We start from the raw sequence: 21,616 nt of genomic DNA, 5'->3' as shown, positions 1-21,616 counted from the left end.
TGTGGTTATTGTTTGTTTTCTATTTTCATGGCATGGGTGGCATGATGCATTTTTTGATGGAGTTATCTGCCTCCTAGGATAATTGCTTTCACGGAGGAGCAATCACAGTCGCATCTAGTTTTACTTCACTCAAATTTATTTACACACGATATACTAATTTCTACAGCATTTCCCTCAAACCTAAGCACCAAAATTCTGTTACAGCAGCTCGCGCCTATGCACCTGAGCGCGCAACAGGGTGGAGAGTTTGGACCACTGCCTCCGTTTAGATTTGTCCAAATCTGGCTCTGCGCGTTGAAAGGGATCCCATATTTATCCTACGTCACCATTACAGCAGCAAAATGCAGATACTTGGCGATCAGATTCAGATCCATTTATGCACGCCCCCTCCCATCATTGCTTCAGGCGCGCGCTCTATATAAGGGATCTGGAGGCAATGTTTCCATCAGAAGCTTGGAAAGCGAGCGAGCGAGAGAGATCCATAGCACACCAACAGTAAAACTTAAGAAACGATAGAGGATATATGAGGAAACAAAAAATGTTTACTTAGTAGCTTGGTTTATGCTCCAAAACTTAGAAGAAGTGGCGTCTGCCCCGAATGATGGCTGAGTAGCTGTTTTCACCCCAAATATTCGTCCATTCCAACGATTCTTTGGACGAGAGAAAATGTACCGGTCCACTAAAGGAGCGTCAAAGGCTCGGAGGGATCAAATCAACGCAGAAATTCGCAACTTAAAAGATCTTCTGCCCATCTCCGATGCCGACAAAGCTCGTCTTTCCTATCTTCACATCATGTCACTAGCATGCATTTACACAAGAAAGTCCGTCTTTTTCTCTCAAGGTAGGGTCAACTTAAAACTGTTTTTTTTTAAACTTTACAGTAAAGTTCCAGTTTTACATGTTACAATTTTAAGTCTCTTGAAAGCATCGTTAGATGGTTTTCTAAAGAACTAGGTAGCATTTAAAACCTCAATTTGTTGGAGAGAACAGATCTGAGGTTTAGCTGATAACTGAGGAATGTCTGCCCCTGTCCAGAGTTCTGAAAGTAGCTGTTCTCTGTCTGTGGTGCTGATGTTGAACTATTTGTGTCTTTTTAATTGCTTGAGATAATTTTTTTTTCACAATGCGCATATTATAGTATAGATCTTTATGTTTTATCTTCAAAGTTTGTTTTGTCTTTATCAGTGGCAGGAGTTCACGACATGAGCGGAAGCGCCCTGTCTTTGCCGGAACTTTCTGATCTTCTGCACACACTACCTGGCTTTCTCCTAGTGCTGACGAGTGAAGGAAAACTCCTGCATCTGTCGGACAACGTGGCAGAGCACCTCGGTCATTCCATGGTAAGGATTCGGTATATCAATGTACATTTTTTAATCATTATAACAATTTGTTGAACATTTGAACATTTAAAAAGAACTATTTCTGCATTCTTCAGGTGGATCTGGTGGCTCAGGGTGACAGCGTGTATGACATTATAGACCCAGCCGACCACTTCATCATGAAGGGAAACCTTGTGCCGATCACCTCAACTGACACAGGTAATTTACACGGTTGGTTTTGACATCTCATTCAAGAAACTGAAATGAATGTAATTTGTAAAATAATTATAATTTTCACTCTTCTCATGACTCTTTTTGTCCAGACCGGCTCTTTCGCTGCCGTTTCAGCACTTCGAAGTTTGTGAGGAGGCAAGGGTCAGGGAACAAACTGGCGTTGGTTCGGGCACGCTGTCTGCCACCTCCATACCACACGTCGTCCTACTGGACATCCAATCCAGTGTGGGTGTGTTTTTGCTCCCCGCTGGAGTCCAGTGTCCCTCAGGTTTCTTCAGCTAGGAATCCTCTCCCCACCCCTCCTGCTGAGCAGTCGTTCCTCCTGTCCTGTTTCCAGTCTCAGCACAGCCAGGACATGAGAATCCATGCTGCTCAGGACAGGTACAGTGAATGTCCCTGTCGGTACATGATGAATATGCATTTGAGAGTGAGGGAATGATGGCGTTGTATTTCTCTCTCTGACAGTGTAAGCGTGTACCTTGGTTATGACATAGAGACTCTGCGCTCTCGCTCATGGTACAGTCTGATTCATCCTCGTGATCTCTCTCATGCCTCTGCACAACACTGCGCCCTGTGTGAGTACTTAACTTCACCTCTCAATATTTAGAAGTTTATACCATATTTATAAAAGCTGGTCTAGTAAATGTGGTTTATTAATTGGTCGTTGTGTCCTTTTTCAGTACACGAGGGTGGAGAGAGGCAAGTGGAGATGGTGGTCCAGGTAGAGGCAGCAGACCACACTTGGGTCTGGCTTTACATTGTTCTTCAGCTGGAGACTGGAGAATATCCCATCAACAGCCACAACTATGTCATAAGGTATAAAGGCTACCAGCGTTTAAGTGTAATGTACTGTAAAATAAAAAAATAAAAAAAGATATTTATAATTTTAGTTAAGTTATATAATTATCAATAAAAATAATTAATGTTTATATTAGGGCTGTCAAACGATTAATCGCGATTAATCACATCCAAAATAAAAGTTTGTGTTTACATAATATATGTGGGTGCACTGTGTATAATTATTTTGTATATATATATAAACACACACACATGCATGTATATTCAAGAAAAAAATATTATTTATATATAAAATATTTAGAATTTTATATTATATAAATCTATACACATATTAAGAAAATATTTCTTAAATATATACAAGCATGTGTGTATTTATATATAAATAAAATAATTATACACAGTGCACCCACATATATTATGTAAACACAAACTTTTATTTTGCATGCGATTAATCATTTGACAGCCCTAATTTTTATATTATTATATGCATTTTTATGTTTTATTCATTTTAATAATTAAAAAAAAATATTTTACAATTTTTTAAAAATATTTCTTATAACTGATATTATATTAAATATATTAAAACTATAATTTATTATAATAGTAATTTTGATAAATATATAACATTTATCTTAAAACATGCTATGAACATAATAGCATACTATGAATAATCATAACAATCTGTCATTTTCTCTACCCATCCCTCAGTGAGTCTGAAGCCTGGTCAGTGCGTCAGCAGTTGTACTCGGAGCAGAACCAGCTGGCTGTCCTGTACCAGGAGCCACGGCAGATCTCTGACCCTCTGTCCAGCCCAGACCAGGTCTTCACACCCAGCAGCAGTGGCCTGTCCTCCCAGTCCTTCGACTTTAGCTTCACCACATCTGGACGGAGCTCCTCAGAAGAGCTCCCCAGTACCTCTGCCCCATCCAGCATAGCACTGGACCCCCTTCAGGGCTATTCTCAGGACGAAAAGTTGCAGACGAGCCATCTGCAACTGCATGGCGGTGACCAGATGTGGAGATCAGCCACGAGTGTGTCTGCATCCCCTGAACATCTCAGCAACATCAACATCCCAACAATCCCCCATCCCCATGTTGCCCTTCCTCCATTCAAAACTCCACCTAAGCGCCAAAGCTCGGAGGAGTATATTTGCACGCCCCCTTACACCCCAAGACTCAGAGGGGGGACTTTCATGTTTGGTGATGAGACTTTTAAATCAGACCACAACAAAGCAAGTCAAACGAGGCCGTCCATAACCTCAGCCAGCATTGGTCCCGCTCAACACTGCCGAAAACGTCTTTATGAAACGCTGCCTCCCACTCCAGACAGCCCAGGCAGTGATGAATACATTCTCATGGCGCTGCCAGAGATCAGGGGACCTCTTTACGTAGACGTCCCCCATTTCCCATTCAGTGCCCTCCCCGAAGGCCTTTTAACCCCAGAGGCCTCGCCCACCAAAAAGCCCTGTTTGAGTTTCTTCCCTCGGGAAGAGGATACCGAAAGAGAGAGAATGGAGATCTCGCAATTGGCGCAGTATATTAGCACTTTAGCTGAGGGTTTCTGTCACAGCCACTCACAAAGCGCGTCGGCTCCCCCTCATCACTCATCGTTTGAGGGCGCCAACTCCTCACTGGCTCACATTGATGTCTTTATGTTTGAGGAGAAAGCAGTAGATGGCACCCCTCTTCCAAATCTGCCATCCACCTCCCCCACACCTCCCTCACCTTACTCATCGGCGCCGTCCTACGCTCAGCACTCCCCTGTCCACGCGCAGGAGGAGGCTGCGGCTTTGAGCGGCGTACACCACTTCTGTAGCGTCCGGTCGACGCACCATAATTGCATGGACGGGGGTGGGCCGCAGGAAGCAGAGAGACCCGAAAAGGACGTGGAGATGATGTCCACCACAGGTCCAGCCCTTCCTGCCCTCACCCCTGCTCTGCCTTGTGCCCAGTCCCTCTTAGAGGAGCTGGTCGCCATGGAACCTGTGTTTGGGGCAGCCGCCCTGATGACTCCTGCCGAGAGGCAACAAGATGAGTTGTATCAACTCCCTCATCAAGGCGGACAACAGATCTTCTACCAAGGCGAGTAAATGGTGCCGTTTTTGTGATTTCAGCACGAGTGTCTCTAAATGTTGTTTCTAAATTGTTCTTTTTCTGTCTTTTCTTACAGATGGAACCAGTGATCACACGTGTTAACATAAGTCTGTGACTTATTCGATGAAGTATGGCATATTGTCATCTTTTACGAAGCTATTTTTCTGGGATAATGTGTTAGAGTTCGATCAAAATGTGTTGAAAATATTTATTATGTTTATATTTCAATATCATGAAGTCCCATGAACATGCATCCTATTCATATTGGACTGTCACTTTGGGGAAAAGTACTTAAAGTAACAAAGGCAATTGCCACTTTGTATTCACTTATAGTGAAGACTGTGTTTTACTGTTTATGAATCACAATTGTATCTTATAAGTCATCGTAGAGTTCTACGGTCAAGTAGAGGATTGATTCCTAGCTACAGTGCTCTCTTTCTAAATGCTTTTCATTGTGTCAGTGCATGAAAACCATAGAAATGCTTCATAATAAACAGTATTCCTTTATGTTTTGTCCTTTATGAGATTTCCAGACACTCTTGGAAATAAAGGTTCTGTATTGGCATCGGTGGTTCAGTGCAGTACATTGAAACTTTAAATTGCACAATAAACTCTTAGCGTAGTTCATCGGTTTCTTTGGCGAACCCAAAATGATTCAGACCTTTTGGAAGCGTTATTACTTTTAAGAATGGATTTTCTTGTTTCCACAAAGAACATCCTTGAATCCGATGCTCTCTTGTCTTCAAAATATGTATATGAGAGTCAATTAAATGCATCAAAGCGAGGTTCATCTGTGTTCATCATTGTCGCTGCCCCCTCCATTGTTCCCTCCTCTCTCACCCCTTTCATTCACTGCCTTTTTAGTGTGTCGCCATGGTTTCCTAGGACCGACTGACGCAGATGATGAGGTGCTATCTGTTTTTCCTGACGTATGCTCTTGACTCAGAGGCACAGTGGAGACAATCAGCCTCCCACACACACACACATATATGTCCACCGAACACAAGCTGTACAGTGAATAGTCAGCCTACACTTTCCCATTATACCTGGAAGCTCACGATAATACCCTATATGGCCTTTCCTGCCTCTCAATATCTGTTTCCATTTTATCTCTTGTTGCCAGGGGAAGCGATTTCTTCCTTTCACAATCTCCACCTCCGGTGCCCCTAAACCATTGTTTGCTTGTCAATTATCCAGTTATGCACCTTTTGCATTGAGTCCGGCGTCCGGTGCAGCGCTGACCCTCCCACACGGGACCATGGGCCAACTTTACCGCCCCCGTGTCCAGAAATACCCTCAAAAAGAGTTTCATCTGAATGAAATTCTCTCATGTCTTGTCTTCCTGTCCTTGTGAGAATGATGTGCTTTCAGCAAATGAAGAGGAATAAAAATAGCCCCGAACTGAAAATGGGGAGCGCTTGGAAGGTGCACAAGGACTTCTAGGTGCTTATTCACCCTGCTTTCCTCCCACTCCTACAATCAGTCAGCTGGATTTCTTTTCATCCTCCCTCTTTCACACATCTGTGCTTACTCATTCATATCGTCCCATTCATTAGGACCCTCTCTCCTTATGAGTCTCCCATAGCTCTTTAACTCATCTCTCCCTTCTTTGCTCTCCTGCTCTTCACCCGTCCTCCATGTCCACACAAACAGCCCGTGCCCACTTAAATCATAATGGAAATGCAAAAATTAAGACGCTCTCATCTTGTTTTCTGGAAAATACGATGAAAACATCCACCTACATTGTGTGGCCTATACTGTTCAAAGAGGAACAAAACACAAGCTCTAATGCTATGGTGCAACGTCAGAAAGAACAATTTTCTCAACTAAATTGGTAGACATTTAGCAAAGTAAACAAAACAAAAAGCTTTCAAATAAAAATTACATGTTCATAGCCAGCAGCCATATCACCCCCCACTGAAGCTAGTCAGTACCTGGATGAGAGACCTCTTGGGAAAACTAGTGTTACTGGTGCCAGTAGGGGTGACACTATACTGTCAAAAAGCACCGTCCTTTGGATGAGATTAAACCGAGGTCCTGACTCTCTGTGTTCATTAAAAATCCCAGGATGTCCTTCAAAAAAAGAGTAGGAGTGTAACCCCGGCATCCTTGCCAAATTAGCCCATTGGCTTCTGTCCATCATCATGGCCTTCTAATCATCTCTACATACACTTGGCTTCATGGCTCCGTCTCCGCTCCACCAACATGGCTGCTGTCACATCATTCAGGTGGATGGCACATTACATTAACATTTATTCTTTTAGCTGATGCTTTTATCCAAAGTACACACCTCTGGAGAAACTAGGGGTTAAGTGTCTTGCTCAGGGACACATTGGTGTCTCAAAGTGGATTCTAACCTGGGTCTCTCACACCAAAGGCATGTGTCTTATCCACCACGCCATCACCTCCAGGTTGAGGAGATTCATCCCTTCCAAAGCGCCTTGAGTGCCGAGAAATGTAACAAATTCTTATTATTATTTTCAGTTGTCCAACTTTCATGATGGCCTGCATTGCACAAAGAAGTTTTATTGTCTCTCTTTTTTGAATTGTCAGTTTTATCTGCTGTAAAGACTGCTCAATGCTGACGTTCAGTGGTCATTATTGGGAATAGTACAGAATGCTTTAATTATGTCCCTGTTTCTCTCTTCAGCAAATGTAACCTCTCATTAATAACAGACAAATAACCAAATTATTCTTTAAAACTATCTATTTTCTGAAAAATGCTCATTTTGACGAATAAAACAAATATATTTATATTAAACACATAATAGTATAGTTAGCATAATAGTTATGTAATAATACACACACACACAAAAAAAGATTTTAATGTTTTGGTGTCAGTGTGAAAAAGAAGTCACCAACACAGCCAGCATGCAGTTTTAGGCCATTTTCAGTCAATGATTTTATTGACAAGTGCACATTAAATAGCTACAGATAAAAATGCTTATTTTTTCAAAAACAAACATATGCTAATTACAATTGTGATTTTCAGTGATATTTCACATAATTGTGCAGCTGCAGCCAGAATGGACGACTGTCAACAACAAGGTGTTCGTTTGCGGAGGTGAACAGAAGCCTATTAAAGTTGGCTACATTTAGGCTACCTGAGTAGTAGACTACACTTTTTGAGCATCTTTACTTGAGTATTATTTTTTTTTCTGGAAACCTTTTACTTTATCTTCACTAGAATTGAAAGACAAATACTCCCCTATACCTGGAAGGTCCTTGAGTAGAAAGTAGGAACGTCAGTCAGGGGATGATTTTAGTTGCAAGGGTTGCGTTTTTGCTGGAAATGAAAGTTTGACGTTGGATTCTGACATCAACCTGCAACACCACAGACCTTTTTTTTTTTTTTACTTTGAACCCCTCAAATAGTATAAAAATATTCTATTGTTTTAATTAAGCCGTTTTTTATTTATTGCATGATTTGCATCTCTTATGTTTTCTTTTTTTTCTTTTTTTTCTCTTATGTTTTCTAAACAAAAAAAAACTAACAATCGGACATGTAAACTTGAAAACCCATCCACTAGATGGCAGTATTAAGCGGTTCAGTATAGAGCTCGTAACTGGTCTGGGATCGAGGAAGATTCCTCCGTATCGATGACGTATTTTCAACATGGCGACGTGCATGTCGCTAACATAACTGTGTTGGGGTGAAATGATTCGTCCTCTTTCCTCTTCTGACTGAAAACTAAAGTCAGCACTTAAGAAACGTCCGCTACTTTATTTGAACGCAACGTACATACAGGTAAATTAAATATAAAAATAATAATTTTACAATGTGTTTCACTATGTCCCACAGTTAAACTGAGATGATAATACTCATCGTATGATTCGATTTTGCAGTTGTTCAAACAGATGAATTAAGAATGTCTTTTCTTGGAAGTCTGAGACCAATGCTCTCGTCTGTTTTGCAGGGTGAGTCTTTGCAGCATCATTTGATTAACTTTTAAAGTAAATAATTGAAATGGTTTTAAAGTAAGTAATTAAAATGAATGATGCCACCTTCTACTATATTATTTTGTCAGCATCGCAGTCTGTACCTTTCTGGTCTGGACCCATCTTCACCAGAACCATGGCCACTCTCAACCAGATGCACCGTAAGGGCAGACCTCCGCCACCTCGTCCAAAGATCAGTGCCACTTTTGGACATCCCCAGCTCAAAGCTGTAGTTCTGAAGACCATGATCAGGAAACCCAAGAAGCCCAACTCGGCAAACCGCAAGTGTGCACGAGTACGTCTTTCCAATGGTCAAGAGGCTGTTGTGTACATCCCAGGGGAAGGACACAACCTCCAGGAACACAATGTGGTTCTGGTGAAAGGAGGGAGGACACAGGACTTACCAGGGGTCAAACTCAAAGTTGTCAGGGGCAAATATGACTGTGCACATGTCGTAAAGAAGAAACAATAATTACTATTACTGCGTATAACTCGATATATCTTCTTGACTGTAATAACAAATAAACTTGGTTTGAAATGTAAATCATGATGGTCAGGCCTAATTCGTACAGATATTCCTCCCAACAGTGAGCTGATACTACATTATGTAGATCAATACTCTGACAAAAATAAAAGTTGTTGGTCTTTGCTGGTATTTCCTGACGTAAGAAACTATTATTGAAGGATCAAGAATGATTATGAGTTGGTTTATCTACAACCAGTATTATTTTAGTTTCACCTGCAACTCGATTTGCCTGAGCTTTTCGCTATTGGAGAACCACAATCCAGTTTGGCAGGGTCAAACTGGATTGTGGTAATTTTACACTGAATTACAATTATTATAATTTTTTTTCCCCTTATGTTTTTTCCAAACCCGCGTGACTTATGTGGAACACGATAAAAGAAAACTATCTTAAAAATGTCACATTTCAAAATATCTTCATTAACCACAGAAAAAGGAAGACTGGTTTGAACCCTATGGGTTGTATGACATAAAGGTGAGTAAATTCTATTACTTTTTGTGTGTGTGTGTGCGCGAACTATCCCTAAATGTAAAACGTATAAGCATTGTGGACATTTTTAGGCTATTTTAGAGTAAGATATTGTACTATAAAATACATAGTGCCTCCTGGATAAGAATATGATTTTGATTAAAAATCAAGAGCAAGCACCTCTGTATTCCTTTTCAGAGCCATATATGAAGTAGACCTACTCAAATGATTGGATTATCCCATTTGTTGTAATAATCACAAATCCATTCTAATCTTTTATGCAGGTTTCACTTGACTTGACCAAAACCCTGAGGACTACTTTTGCCAGACGGCTCCCCAGAAAATGATCAGAAATTATCAAGCAGAGCTGTCCTTTTGAGTGAGTCCATCAAAAACAGAAACACAGTGCCTTACACGTACATGTGCCCTGATACAATCAGCAACAGTGTCACCATTTGACACATAGCAGTGTAACCCAGTACTAAAATATGATGTTCTAGTATTATGTTCTAGTATTATTTTAACACACAGTCACCTGGTTTCACAGACAAGTGTTTAAACCTAGTCCCTAGACCCATGTTTGAGGTGTTTTTTACTGGAAGCATAACTTAAAATATGTTACTGCCATTGTTTTGTCTCAAGATGCACATAGTGAAGTTTCTTTCTAGGACACAATTATAAAATCTACTTAAATGTGAAACCAGGTATTTATTTTTACTTGTGGATGTTAATATTTAACATTTAAAAGTGAATTTAAAATCATTTTAAAACCTAAATTAGGATGAATATTTGCATGTCATCATACGTAATTACTCATTTGTCTTTGATTTAAAGGGCACCTATTATGCCCCTTTTTACAAGATGTAATATTGGTCTCAGGTGTCCCCAGAATGTATTTGTGAAGTTTCAGCTCAAAATACCCCACAGTTAATTTATTATAACCATTTGAAAATGTCATTTTGGGGCCTGCTTAAAAATGAGCTGTTTCAGGGGGTATTCCACCTTAAATGCAAATGAGCTGCATATCCCCGCCCTGCCTTTGGATGAGGGCGTAACTTGATACCTATGGCAGGCAGTCGGTACTGAGAGAGTGAAGAGACGCGCCGTTTTGAATGTCATTCAGCCGTACGTTTGAATCGGAATATATAAATAGCATGAAGAGACTCCGGCAGAATAAACATATGAGAATGGACCAGTACGTCTCGGTATGGTTATTTGCTACTTTTATGTACTTTAGAGTTGTAATAGCGTCCCATTTGAAATGATGGATGTCCAACACACACACACACACAGACACTAGCGCAAGTTTTTGAAACTACATACACATTCTGTGATAAAGTTTGCTACGTACGAGCGAAATTACATTTATGCAGGGACCTGTGGCATCATGTTTAGCTTGTCATACGGGTGCTTCTGTGGCAAATGTGAGAAGATGGCTAACTTACAGAACACCAACATATGCAGTTTTTAATACAATATCTTTAAAAATATATATATTTATAAACGTGTGGTTACACACTATACAAACAAGGTTTTAAATTATATACACAGACATCCTACGACGGCAATAACTTTAGACGCATTTGTTGTTGAATTGGCTGACATTGACTGAAAAGACTATTTGCTCAAAAATCATAAAATACACTTACTGTTACTGGAGGTGACGGTGGATCGCAAACAGTAGACAAGAATCCACACTTGAGGATTAACTTTTAAGCCACAACAACAGGATTAACCCACGAGTCCACGACAGAACATTAATTTACGTTTCCAAGAGACATTACCGGCTGTCGTCGTTGAAACAATGAAGGATGGTGTGTACAGATCACCGAGGGCGGGGTCTAGGCCACAGCCACACTGTCAATCAACCCCCTGTCTCCCGTTCTACGTCACAAAGACCTGGATCTCAGAACAGCTCGTTCTGAGGCAGTGCAGATGATTTATTGAGATTGTAAAAAAACTACTGGATGGATTTTTATCATTCTAGGGTGGTTTTGCTCACACACTGCCAACACACATTTATGTTCAAACACCATGTAAAAGTGAATTTTCCATAATAGGTGCCCTTTAAAATGATGTTCTTAAACATCTAACATTTAAAATTCAACATTTAAGTTATAAAACTATTTTGATGTATATATTTTTAATTCTTAGAAATTACTTTATATATATATATATAGGCACACAGTAATAGGATGATTTCTACAGCATTTAAATTAGAGTGTGTGTGTGTGTGTGTTTGTATATACATATATACTCTCATTTGTCAATATTGACGTGATTTAAATGCTGTTGAAATCATCCTAGATAGTGTTTTAAAGATGAGAATAACAAATAATTTATTTAAAAAAAAAAAATTTATTTCTTTATCTTTAGTCTTTATTAGGTCTTTATTTTTTATTTTATGGACACATGTACCACAAATGTTTGGTTTTAATATTAAATCATTCGTAACACAATTTAATACAATCCACACTAAATCTTTAACAGCGTCATACAAATAAACAGTATTGAATACAAAAGCTGCAGTAACAATATCCAAATCCAAACTTTCCAAATGAAGTGATTGGACAATTCTTATAGTTGACACACAATTTGTCTTTTACTGATGATGAAAAAACACATCCAAATGCAAGACACTTAATGAAACAGATTATTTTGCTATCACCTCAATCTTTCGTCAAGAGACAAAGCAAAAGCATCACTCTCAGAAGTTCGTTCACACTTTCAGTGCTACAGTTGCGGGTTAAGTTCCTCAATGCACCGCTTAAGGTTTTCAGTTTTTTCCGGGAAGTGGCCTTCTTTGATTTTCTTAGTAATGTATCGTGTCGTCTCCTCGCGTGCAGTCTGGCTGGAACTGGTAGAGATCTGAAGGAGGCTCTTGAGAAGCTCCTGGTTGGCCTCCACAGACAAACCCAGCAGAAAGCGGAGAAAGATATCGAAGTTGCTATTCTTAGAGCTCAATGCTTTGTCAACTGCACTCTTGAGTAAGTCTGTCAAGGAAACCTTTAAGACCTTCAGCTTGTTCTGCTCAAGGATATTCTTCCCATGTTTCTTGAAACAGAAGAAAACATGAAGAGCAGCGAGGTATTCCTGAAAAGTCGGATGAGCAAAGCAGCTCACCTTCTCTGTGTAAATCATGTACTTCTCTCTGTAATACTCGGTGCAGAAACCGGTGCAGGCCATGGCTGGGTACGATTCCGGCAATTCGACCTCGTCCCAATACTCGTTCTCTATCTGAAACTTGTTCTTTTCAAGCATGCTGTAGGACAGCTTTGCAAGCTTAATGAGCAGCTGATCAGCCGTAAGACCATTGGTTTCTTCAGTGGGGTCATTCTGCAGTTTCTGGACGGACATTTGAGTGTGGCGATGGAGCATAATGGTGTACAGATTGGTAAGAGTTTTGGGCACCTGTACTGATGGTGGAAGAGACTGAAACTGTCGCTGCAGCACTTTCGATGCCACCCAGCAGAAATACGGCAAGTGGCACATGATAAACAGCGTCTTGGAAGACTTGATGTGAGCGATCACCCTCTCAGCAAGTTCTTGGTCTGCGATCGTCTTCCTGAAATAGGCCTCTTTCTGGTCGTCGGTAAAGCCACGAACCTCAAGAAGTTGGTGGACATGTTCTGGCGGGATCACATCCAGAGCCCCTGCCCTAGAAATGACCCACACGAAGGCGTTATAGAGCAGGTTCCCCCTGATGAGGTTACTAATCAACACTTGCACACTACTAGGCCTGCGCGCGTCGCACCAATATTGTGTTCGCCGGAAGTTAAAGGGGATTTGAGTGTCATCTAGGCCGTCGAATATGAACATTACTGGGCAGCCCTCAAATTCGAGAGTGTCTATGTCCTTCATCTCTGGGTAGAAGGTGCTGATTAGAGAGAGGAGGGTATGCTCTCCTTCCAGCATCTTGTTCAACTCCTTGAACTGCAGAGGAATGAGAAAGAAAACGCCTTGGTGGACTTTTCCATCCGCCCAGTCGAGAATGAAGCGTTGCACTGCAAATGATTTGCCAATTCCTGGGACTCCTCTGGATAACACCGACCTTATATGCCTTGGCCTCGCAGTCTCAGGGGGAAATAAGTCGTTTCCGGTTAATGGCGTCCTGTTCACTTTGCCGGTCTCTTGGAGCTCTTCTATATTTGATCTGAACTCATGCTCGCTGTTCACTGATGCATTAATGCCATCTGTAATGTAAAGGTCTGTATAGACTGATTCAAAAGGAACTGGCTGTCCTTGTGGACTAAAACCCTCATACACCATCTCATACTTCTTCTTAAGAGCCAATTTCAACTCGTAGCGCACTTCGTCTGTGAAACATCAAAATGAAGACATGAGACAACAGTTTGAAATGCACTGTAATGCTTTGGCGAGGATCAAATAATATGACTTACTTCTTTTGCATAGCCCTAGCATATATTCAGTCAGTTTCTTAAAGTCCATGACATTAAATAGCGCCAGAGTGATCTTCAGAGACACCTCAATATCACAGATCTCCAGCATCTTATCCACCAGATCCACAATATCAAGTCCATCCAGGGGATCCCGGAAGAGCTCTGGATATCGTTCCCACATGATTTTTTTGAAGTGCTTTAGTTCGTCCTGTGTAAGTTTCTTTAGGCACATTGTGAGGGCCTGAGATGTAGAAGAGAATGATATTTTTTTCAACTCATTGTATTAGGGAATGCTAATATTGTAATTGCATTTAATGGATGAAGGCCTACCTCGAAAGCAAATTTTACTGTCATCGCTGGATGCCTTTTCTCATTTGGATCTACTACCAATTCTGGTTTCACAGGAACAGGGACCTTTTGCTGTTTCAGGCCACCTTCCTTCCTGACCTTCTTCCGTGTGCTTATTTTAAAAAGAGTTAGAGAAGTTATATACTAGATATATAACTAAGACATTAGTTATTTACACCAATGCTACAGTTTAAAGATTTGGGGTCTGTAAGATTTTTTTAATGATTTAGAAAGAAACGGTAAGGCTACAGTTATTTATTTACAAGAATACAGTAAAATACAATTTAAAATAACTATTTCCTATTTGAAAATATTTTAAATGTAATTTATTCTATGTGATGGTAAAGCTGAATTTTCAGGATCATTACTCCAGTCTTCACTGACACATGACATGATCCTAGAGAAATCATTCTAATATGTTCATTTGTTGCTCAAAGAACATTTATTTATATTTACTTATTATCAATATTGAAAACAGTTGTGCTGCTTAATGTTTTTTGTGGAACCCATTATACAGTTTTCTTATATGCAGAAAATTTCAGGTTTCTTTAAATATGAAGATAATAAGAACAGTATTTCTTTGAAATCTAAATCTTTTTTTAATATTGTAAATATCTTTTCCTGTCACGTTTGGTAAATTTAATGTATTTCCTAAATAAAAGTGTGTGTGTGTATATATATATATATATATATATATATATATATAATTCGTATTATTATTATTATTTACTGATCCCAAACTTTTGAATGGTACTGTATTTTATAGTTAAAATGCTAAATGTTTATATTATACATAAAAATTACTATATTTTCAGCTAAATGTGTACTTTTCCTCCCACATTAAAATGTATTTTAAAATTAAAATAAGTGTAAATCTGTACAACAAAAATGACTTTTGAAATGTAAGCATTATATAACTAAATATGTAAATAAATTAATCATTTAAATGTATATAGGCCAGGCTGAAATTCATTTAATTCATTTTAATTTTAATTCCTTTTTTAAAAATCTCTCTATACTGACTTCTGAATTGTATACCAATATATGACCAGAATGATACAGAGATACATAATGTGACTTCTCACCTTTCTTCAGCATCACCCTCTGGATTCATGTCCTCATCGCTACTAAAGGATTCATTGCTAGAAGCAGACGAATCCCGTCTGCACAACAGAACCCTGTAGAAAGTTGAAAATCTTAATCAGGGGAACCAGAATTACAAGAATAACAACTTAAGCCACAAGCACAAAGATAGTTCAAAGTCTATTCTCAAAGTCTAAATTCTCTCTTTAAAATGCTTGTATCTTTATGATGCATATTAACTCAAAGAAAGATGACAATATATAAAAGATGGCACCAGCTTAGATCATCTAAAAAAATTGAATTTTTTTTTTTTTTAATTATTCTTCGGTCTGAATGAAAGTGAAGCAAACTTACTGTGTGCAACTTTCTTTACGCTCTTCTCTTGTCTCTGACCAGCTGTCACTTTGCATGGAGGTGTAACTGGGTGCAGGGGACTCCGCTCTCTCCACGTATTGTCTGGTGAGAATCATTGTAAATGTAAACATGATTAAGTCATTCAAATTAAAGCAAATGAGATTAAGTAGCCCTCAAACCATATTCACTTTATAGCCCTTGATCCTGTAATTTCGGACAAATGTGGGCACAGAGGACTCTGATGTGATCCTAATTTTTTATTTATTATAAAAAATTATGTTATCACTGTCTTCGATAAAGTTTTATCTATCCATTTATGGTGTTTTTTTTTTATTTTGGGGGTATTTTTGAATTTATGTACTTGAAAAAGTACCATATACCATATGTATTATTATTATTTTTTTAACTACATAAAATATCCTTATTATAGTTCTTAGAGCTAAAACCTATTCTAACCTTTCTATGGGTGTCCATTTTTGACCCAAATACAAGATTAAGGAGTTTTTTTTCATCCACTTAACATTGTAGAATTGAGTAAAAAAAATGTGTGTGTTCAGGAGGCAAACTTGTACCACTCAGATCAAGGGAAGTATTTTTTTTAACAATAAATCAGTACTATTTTTCCCCCATTTATCCAGAATACCGTTTTAGGGTTAACCAAGCTTAGCAACACTAAGTTTAGTAGGCTACACAAATATGGCGTGTTCCTGGACTTACCAGCAAGCGTCGCACTTACACAACAGACATGCGTGCAATGCACGGATATTCATTTCTGAACCCTGTATATTACATCAATATCAGATTCCCCCCCAAAAAAACATTTTACCCCAAAGGATCGGAGTATCCAAGGGTGAATGGAAGTGTCCTCTGAGGAATGAAGTCGTCCTCTTCATCCCCATTTTCACTCCCGAAGGCAGAAGCACCAATTCCTAATGGCAGACTGTTGTCTGACGCCATGTCTACTCCGTCGTCATCCATCTCGTAGCCTACTTGCAGCGTTTCCCAAGCAGCTAGGTGTTTTTACCCTGTTAAAAGCGATACACATTTTGCCATGTTCATTTGCCTTTCACGTGAATGACCCATAGCTATGTCTTCCTGTGGGAGCGCTCAAATATTGCCTTATCATTGCTAAAACATACGTCTTTGTTACAGTAGTAGCCTAACACGTTTATCCCTTTCTAAACCCTGGTTAAGTAACGTTTAACACTAACTTGCGGCGCCAGTGTGAAACAATGATGCTAGAATACAGAATACCAGCGAGTTGTGTGTTTAGCAACTGACAGCCAATCATAAACTGCCTCTGTGCTTACAATGAAATAATCATAATGTGATTTATGTAGGCTACACGCACATAAACTTTAAAATGCGCTGGTTTACTTTTGGCTTATTTTTCTACGTTTTAGAAGACTTGCCACAGCAAAATCAATTTAACACTGGGGTTTTTGTGCCAAATCTTTAACGTAACGTGGCGTTATTTCTACAGAAGGAACTGTTAGTTCATAAAACAAGTTGCAGCTCGTCCACTCAATGTTTCCGTTGACCTCAAAAATATGTTTATTAATGTAGGCTATGCTAGGCTATAATACGTTAATAATGTTGTAAAAAGAAGCCAATATTTGATCAGCCTGTTTCTGGAAGCTACAATAAAGTTTTGTAGCCTACCTTCACTGTATGAGAAATAAGAGCTTCAGATAAATGAGTTCACCTTTGTTTATTTCAATGCTTGTGGGTCCGCAATCGTCTCGATCCACGTCTCGTTCACATATAATTCCGATGATGAAACGAATAAAACCGGTTTGTTAACTTTAAATTTTATATCCATTCATAAATTATTTTCATCTGGGCACGTATGCCACACCAAGCCCGTATTAAACTTTATCAGCGACAGAGAACAAACCTCTATCAAACGCCCACCTAGTCTGACCATATCACTTTCGGTTTGAAGTTACAGGCCTAACGTTACTTCCTTATGTTCTTAAAGAGACAGAATGTTTAGTGAAGTTGATTTTGTAAGTGTTGTAGAGGCAGTAGACTAATGTTAGTCTTCTGTTAACTGCTATGTTTAGTGTCTCTGGGAACAGTTCAAGCTTTTATTCTGCTATTTTGAGCTGGTTGTGTGTTTAGGAGCATTTTGTTTTGCTTTATAGGTTATAGGCTATTTGTGTTCTTTATTCAGTATGTAGGCCTATATGGTTAGGCTATTTATTGGCTTGTAGTGTATTTACTAGTGTACCTTTTAATATTTTTTAATCTATTTTACCTTTCTATTTTGCTTCCCCATATTTTTTATTTTTTCCTTTTTTTAAATCTACCGATACCAGATGTCTTCGACAGGGGTCTGCCAATTATTTTTCGGAGTATTTTTTGTTGTGTGTATGTTAAAAAAGTTAAACAATAGATATTTTATATTATTTATTTTTAAAAACTATAAAGTTTCCGTGCACTTCCTATGCACCTTGACTTATGCCCTATTTGACACCATTGTGGTGAAGGATCCTGTGTTGCTCCATGTGTTGTTTCTGTATTTAAAAGGCCCGAATTCCCACTGTGAAAGGCACTAGATTTGTTATAGTTTCTTAATGGAGCAGCTCTTGAACCTTGATCTCTTCTCCCTCCCTTGTCCCTTAAAAGCCTCTCCTCAACACCCCTGCCGGCAGTAAGGATTCTCAACATCTGTCAGCAGTGCACACTCCCCTTATGTTCCCAAGAGATGTCAAATCAACATAAAGCACTCTGAAATACATCCCTGTTACTTTGTATTTTGAATATATTATTTAAGAATATTGGTACAAAAATGCACTGTGACATTTCTCAAAATACTTATTTTTTGTTCCACAGAAGAGAGAAAGTATTTTTGAACAACAGGGTAAGTATATCATAGAATTAAAATTTTTAGGAAAACTATGAAATTAACAGGACGTCACATTAACCAAATGGCTCATGCATGTCATGATTTCTTTTCTTTGTTTGGCATGTTTCTTAAAAAGAAAGTGGCTTAATTGGGACAGGCACTAGCATGAATGTCAGCTCATGGCGTTGCATGTTTCCCCTTGAATGATCAAGCACAAAGCCCCGACAATAGGTCCAGTTTTGAGGACAGCAGGCATTTAAAAAGAAAAAAATATTTTTTTTTATGGAATTTGCCATTTTAATCATGCATTCAATTGAATTTATATTCTACCTAAATATTACTGTTCCTTTATATTGTGTGTGTATGTGTGTGTGTGTGTGTGTGTGTGTGTGTGTTTCTTGTATGTGTACGTGTGTGTACACCTTTCCTCTTTCCTCTTTCCTCATCCAAAAATGAAAATTATTATCCATAATTTTCATAATTTAAAATTATAAATCCATAATTTATTCACCTTCGTGTTGTTCCAAACCCTTATGACATTCTCCTGGAACACAAAAGAGGGGTTGGGAGGGACGGAATGTAGGAACTGACGTCGTCACCATTTATTTATATTGCTTATTTCTTTCCTTCAGAAAATTTCTTCATAACAGTAAGAAGTTAAAAAAAAAGGATGATTGTCATTTAAAAGACATACTATTCATCTAAACATATATATATATATATATATATATATATATATATATATATATATATATGTATGTAATATATGTATGTAATATATTTATATATATATAATATATATGTTATATATATATATATATATATATATATATATAAAACTGTCATTAATGGCTTAAAAGTATTAAATGATTCACTTGAATCTGGAAACAATAAGAGTTGAGCAATAGGCCCAATCTTTATGTAAGCGTGTATTTAATCCTATGGTTGGCACACAGCTCAATTATGGAGATGTTTCCGCTGCTTGGCCCTCATGACGGCTCATTTGCCAGAGCCAACGACTGGCAAGAATGGACGAGGCGCGAGTCATACGAGTGTGCGCGAGGGGTGCGCGTGCAGACTACTGTTTACTGGGAACAGCTTGAGTCTCGAGACGAGGCAAACAGCCGCGCAAATTCACCGTTGTTTTTTCTTCTTCGGCTCGATATATGGGATGAGGAATGGAAATATTAAAGGCTTCGCATCGTGAATAAATATGATAGAAATGAGGATAAACACTCGCGCGCGACCAAGATAAAGGCTATTCTGACAGCTCTCTCACAAAGACTAGTGCGAAGGAATGCAGAGCAATGCTTTGAACTTGAAAGACCACCAACGCTTCGTTTTTCAAAAACCAAGGCAGAAATTGCAGGGTAAACATGCAGCGGATGAAAAACAGGCAGAAATCTGCGTGAGTGGATCAGGAGTGTGCTGAAGCGCCTCTTTCGCACCTTTGTTTGGCACCGTCTGCAAAAACTTCCACAATGGCTTTGGTCATGGAACCTGTAAGCAGGTGGTCAACAAGCCAGGTGGTCGACTGGATGAAAGGTATGCATTTTACAGTCGCATGTATTTTGCTGTAGAGGAAAATAGGCTACTGTATATCCAATAATGGATAAGACGCGTCTGTGCTCATTGTTTGTGCTTTATGAAAATGTAAATGTTATTTATTTGTCCATTTTTTTTGTTGCGTGCTTTCAAGATTTAATTTAACTCGTCGTTTTAAAGAAACGTCGCTGTATGTATCAAGGCGCGATTGCGCGCGCGCTCTAGCTGTCACGCAATTGAGATGCATCTTATATTGAGGTATAGCGATGGCTGTTCGTAACATATATTAATGTCTGCAATACACGTAAAAGGATTAAGATATCAGATTGTGTTTAAAGATGGTTTTAATGAATGAAATTGGCTGAAGAGTAGTCACGTCATCTCATCAAGCAGAATGTAAAGTGACGGGTCACGTGGAGGCTGAGTGATCAGCTGGGACCCCTCTGGCATTTAAAGGCTCAATGGCCCCTCCATGGTCACTGAAGTTCATGAAAATGTTTTTTTTTATTAGCAACAAGGGCTAATGAACACACACACACACACACACACACACACACACACACACACACACACACACACACACACACACACACTTTGGCGTTCTTTGTGGGGAGCTCTCCATCGGCGTAATGATTTCTATATTTTATATTCTATATTTCTATATTACTACAGACAGTACTGTATTTTTTTATCCCCTTAACACCCATACCCCTAAACCTACCAATCAAACTCTCAAAACAAAACACTTTACTATAATAATGATCTGTGTTTCTATATATATATATATGTATATATATATATATATATATATATATATATATATATTAAATAGTTTTTTTTTAGCTTTCACTAAAATAATGTGAGTATTTTTATATATACAGAATGTCATGGTAAAATTACAACCTGTTCGGTTTTTACTACTTACTACATACTACTTTTGTCACATACTGTTTTTTTTGTCCTCTATATAGGGAAGTATGTGATTTCGAATGCAACCAGTGTGTCATGGAACATTAGGCCTTGTCACGGTGTGGTGTAGGTAGAAGAAAGGCGAACAGGCAAAAAGCCCCAATATAAACATTTACTAATATCATTCACACAGGTACAGGGATGACGGGCAGAAAGTTTAACACACACACGACACAAAGTAAATATTAACGAGAACGGATCAAGACTGAGTGAACAGAAGAGAACTAAATACAAAAGGTGATGACGAGACAATGACAGACAGCTGTGAGGAACATTAGTGTCCATGGCGAATAATGACATGTAGGTGATAGGTGATCAGGTGGGGGGTGAACATGAGGGATGCTGGGATGTGTAGTCCGCTGAGGTGTGACAGTACCTCCCACAAAGCGTGACCTTGTGCTGAAGATAGACCAACGTCAGATGGAGGACAGAGAGCAGTTGAAAGGTAAACCGAAGGCAGGAGGGACAAGGGCGGAGTAGATGGTGCAGGCGGCCAGGGTGGAAACGACAGAGGGAGGAGGCGGGGCTGAGGACTCCAGGGGGCCGACTGATGGGGGCGGAGCAGATAGGAGAGGAGACCAGGGTGGAGCTGACGAACCTAGGTGATACCGAGGGTCCAGACATGGTGACGCCGCAGGCTCTGGTGACTGAAGTGCAGGCGGGGACACAGAAGGGCACGGTGAAGCCAAGA

General features: G+C 39.2%; 4 protein-coding genes across 5 annotated transcripts in view; 3 read left to right on the top strand and 1 right to left on the bottom strand.

The window, feature by feature from the left end:
- Positions 1-434: 434 nt before the first annotated feature.
- On the top strand, positions 435-5,009 carry npas4b (neuronal PAS domain protein 4b). Its single transcript, XM_039693645.2, has 8 exons — positions 435-841; positions 1,186-1,340; positions 1,436-1,538; positions 1,643-1,934; positions 2,019-2,128; positions 2,234-2,369; positions 3,060-4,432; positions 4,521-5,009. The coding sequence occupies exons 1-8, from the start codon at positions 667-669 to the stop codon at positions 4,544-4,546; spliced, it is 2,370 nt and encodes a 789-aa protein (XP_039549579.2). The 5' UTR covers positions 435-666; the 3' UTR covers positions 4,547-5,009.
- Positions 5,010-8,032: 3,023 nt separating this feature from the next.
- On the top strand, positions 8,033-9,038 carry mrps12 (mitochondrial ribosomal protein S12). Its single transcript, XM_039693918.2, has 3 exons — positions 8,033-8,192; positions 8,291-8,362; positions 8,473-9,038. The coding sequence occupies exons 2-3, from the start codon at positions 8,314-8,316 to the stop codon at positions 8,853-8,855; spliced, it is 432 nt and encodes a 143-aa protein (XP_039549852.2). The 5' UTR covers positions 8,033-8,192; positions 8,291-8,313; the 3' UTR covers positions 8,856-9,038.
- A 2,679-nt stretch (positions 9,039-11,717) lies between these two features.
- Positions 11,718-17,431, bottom strand: nlrc3l1 (NLR family, CARD domain containing 3-like 1). Its single transcript, XM_039693920.2, has 7 exons — positions 17,266-17,431; positions 16,387-16,585; positions 15,561-15,662; positions 15,209-15,301; positions 14,106-14,235; positions 13,776-14,016; positions 11,718-13,691 (listed from the first exon to the last, which is right to left on the bottom strand). Exons 2-7 carry the CDS (start codon positions 16,536-16,538, stop codon positions 12,109-12,111), a joined length of 2,301 nt encoding a protein of 766 aa, XP_039549854.1. The 5' UTR covers positions 16,539-16,585; positions 17,266-17,431; the 3' UTR covers positions 11,718-12,108.
- A 2,013-nt stretch (positions 17,432-19,444) lies between these two features.
- The window catches only part of cnksr2b (connector enhancer of kinase suppressor of Ras 2b), a 35,621-nt gene continuing 33,449 nt past the window's right edge, over positions 19,445-21,616 (top strand). For both annotated transcript variants that reach the window (XM_039694029.2, XM_039694027.2), the window contains exon 1: positions 19,445-19,956. In XM_039694029.2, coding sequence (XP_039549963.2) covers positions 19,893-19,956 — 64 coding nt within the window. In that variant the 5' untranslated portion in view covers positions 19,445-19,892. The remainder of the gene's footprint in view (positions 19,957-21,616) is intronic.

This window comes from Pimephales promelas, chromosome 19, assembly GCF_988280905.1.
Source record: "Pimephales promelas chromosome 19, fPimPro1.hap1.1, whole genome shotgun sequence".
Taxonomy (NCBI): Eukaryota; Metazoa; Chordata; class Actinopteri; order Cypriniformes; family Leuciscidae; genus Pimephales; species Pimephales promelas.
Note: the sequence above shows the minus strand (reverse complement) of the source record. Positions and strands in the feature narration are given on the sequence as shown.